Here is a 2,559-nt window from a genome sequence, read left to right on the forward strand (position 1 = left end):
ACCAATAACTCTGGGCAAAGGTATACTGAAAAGGTTTATTCATCCTTGATACATCTCTGTAACTGGATATGTGTAGAAAAGCTTTTAAGACAGTTGGTGGCTTTTAGTTTTATTTACTTATTTATTTTATGTGTATGACTGTTTTGCCTGCATGTATTTAAGGGCACCTGTGTCACACAATACCCACAGAGACCAGAAGAGGGCAAGAGGGCATCGGATTCCCCTGGACCTGGAATTAAGGATGGCTGTTAGGTGCCATGTGGGCCACATCAGGGTGCTGGGAACCAAACCCTAGTCCCCTGCAGGACCAACCAGTGCTCTTAACCACTGGTATTTTCAAAATAAGCTGCCTGAAGAACATACAAATTAGAAATGTACTTAGAGGAAAGGCTTGTTTTTCACTTGATTCTGACCCTTGCGTGTGTTTTCCAAGGGGCTTCTGGAGATACAGACAAGTGATACCCAAGACTTTCTTCTGGCTGGTAACTTAGTCCAGTGGTAAGAGTGGTAGACACTAGCATGTGCAAGGCTGTAAGCTAAATCACTAACACCATATATACATAAAAAGTTGAACTTTCTAAATGTTTCTGTGAAAGTGAATTATAGTTTAACTGGATAATTCAGCAATGAGAGACAGATTTTTTTTTCCAAGATAATGAATTTTGACCTCTCTTTGTAATGGTCACATTGCTTTGAACACAAAGGGAAAAGCCCAAGCTTAGTAAATCTAATCTTTCATTAATCACTAATTGTAGAACATTCTCATTAATCCCACTAATGCTCTTAGGAACAAGTGAAAGTTTTATTCTGAAAGTAGAGTGGATAATACACTCCGTGTTTTAATGATTATGTTTTGAGGAAACTTCAACACACATGGTAACTTGACTCCTGTCAGTAGGTAGAGAAGAGTAGCACTCAACTGAGTTTAATGTTCAGAGAGGAAAGTCCACACTCAAATCCTAATCTAAAGTAACCTGGGCCAACGAGGAGGGGGAAAAACAAGAGATTTTTCTAACAGCCTGGCTTGAGGGGGAATCTGATGCCATCACAGACAAGCCACTTCACCCCTCTAAATTTCCCAGGGCTTTCATTTCAACTAGGAAAGGAGAACAGCGGGTTTGGTTGTTTAATCTCTGCCCCAGGGCTGACGAATGAAATACTGAATCTGAAGTGCTCTGCAAATTTCAAAATCGTGTGCGTGCAGTAACACGTGTCCGCAACTCCCAGGAGAAAAGCACTCCAGAGCAGATGCTGGGCAAGACTTACTGAAAAATGCATTGACTCCACCCCGCCCACTCTACCCCCTCGGCCCCGCCCACCCCGCGCAGGCGCAGTGCCGGGAGCGCCACGGCTCCAGAGGGCGGCCGTTCTCGAACTTCTCTACTCCACTCACTCCCAGACGCCTGGGACAGGGCTACGCCGAGAGCAGCGTGCTTTCCGGAGAGAGCGACACGGGCGGGTACCTGAGCAGAAATGAATCCCTCATAGACAGTTTTCGCCCTGTTCTGAGGAAGCAGCAGCGGGAAGTGGCGCAACAGGCTGGACTCGGTCGCCGCCATCGCGCCGGCTCAGCCTCCGCACATGCGCAGTCAGCGGGGACGCGCGCACTGGGGCCGGCCTTGGCGGGAAGTAGCGGGGTTCCAAACGGAAGTGGGCTAGTGCTGTGTAGGCCACTGCGGTCCTGATGGGTGCACCTGGTCCCCAAAGGAAGAGAGGCGGGATGATCGCTCTCAGGACCACAGGCCTGACTGATGAGGCTTTTTCTTGCCTGGTCCTTGCTCCCTACCCCCAAATCCCCTTGTTGATTTTAATGAAAGACTACAACTCTGGGGCAGCCTTATCTCCCACATAAGATAGATTTTGCAATGTACGTGTTGCGGGCCGCTTGTACACCTATTTTGTTCTAGCACTTACTCGACTTAAGGTCTCCTAAACACCCAACATGCCCAACAACGTATTCTGTATGTGAAAATACAATTAATACATTCAGTATATCATGTATGTTGCATGCAGGTTCAATGGCTTGCCTTTTTAATCAGATACTCTGAGAGGCCAGCATATAAATTGAGGGAGATCCAAGTTCACCCTGAATCAGTTCTGATGAACCACACTCACAAATACATCAGGAACACATAAAGGAGTTTGATGATGGATTTGGCAGATTCTTTCCATGACGACTTTCCTATACGTTCTGCCAGCTTGGGAGTAACTATTCATTCTCTTTTACTAAGGATTGAATGAGAAACTTAATAGCTCCCATATGATAATTTGAGATTCTAATCTGTCATTTTTGATCCCTATATGCCAGATATCAGTGCCATATACCAAAGATTGTGCAAGGATGAATTAAGATATACCTCCTATGTTTATTGCCCTCAAACTTGAATTGGATTTTGGAAAAGTCTTACTTTAACAGGATTTGTCACAATATTCTGAATGCTTAGAAAAAGAAATAATGCTACATCCATAGCTAAGCTGTTACTCAAAGTGTGACCCTGAAGCCAGGAGTTTAGCATTACCTAGAAATCTTGGAGAAATGGAAAGCTGGGACCCTGACCA

The 2,559-nt window shown here is 45.1% G+C and overlaps 1 protein-coding gene across 1 annotated transcript in view; it reads right to left on the reverse strand.

Annotated features, from left to right (window-relative positions):
• LOC115071987 (E3 ubiquitin-protein ligase FANCL-like) overlaps window positions 1–1,559 on the reverse strand; it is a 75,201-nt gene extending 73,642 nt beyond the window's left edge. The window contains exon 1 of the mRNA XM_029568152.1: window positions 1,267–1,559. Within this exon, the coding sequence (XP_029424012.1) occupies window positions 1,267–1,559 (293 nt within the window). The remainder of the gene's footprint in view (window positions 1–1,266) is intronic.
• Window positions 1,560–2,559: the final 1,000 nt, after the last annotated feature.

Source organism: Nannospalax galili, unplaced genomic scaffold (assembly GCF_000622305.1).
Source record: "Nannospalax galili isolate Female #2095 unplaced genomic scaffold, S.galili_v1.0 scaffold20, whole genome shotgun sequence".
In the NCBI taxonomy this organism is placed as follows: Eukaryota; Metazoa; Chordata; class Mammalia; order Rodentia; family Spalacidae; genus Nannospalax; species Nannospalax galili.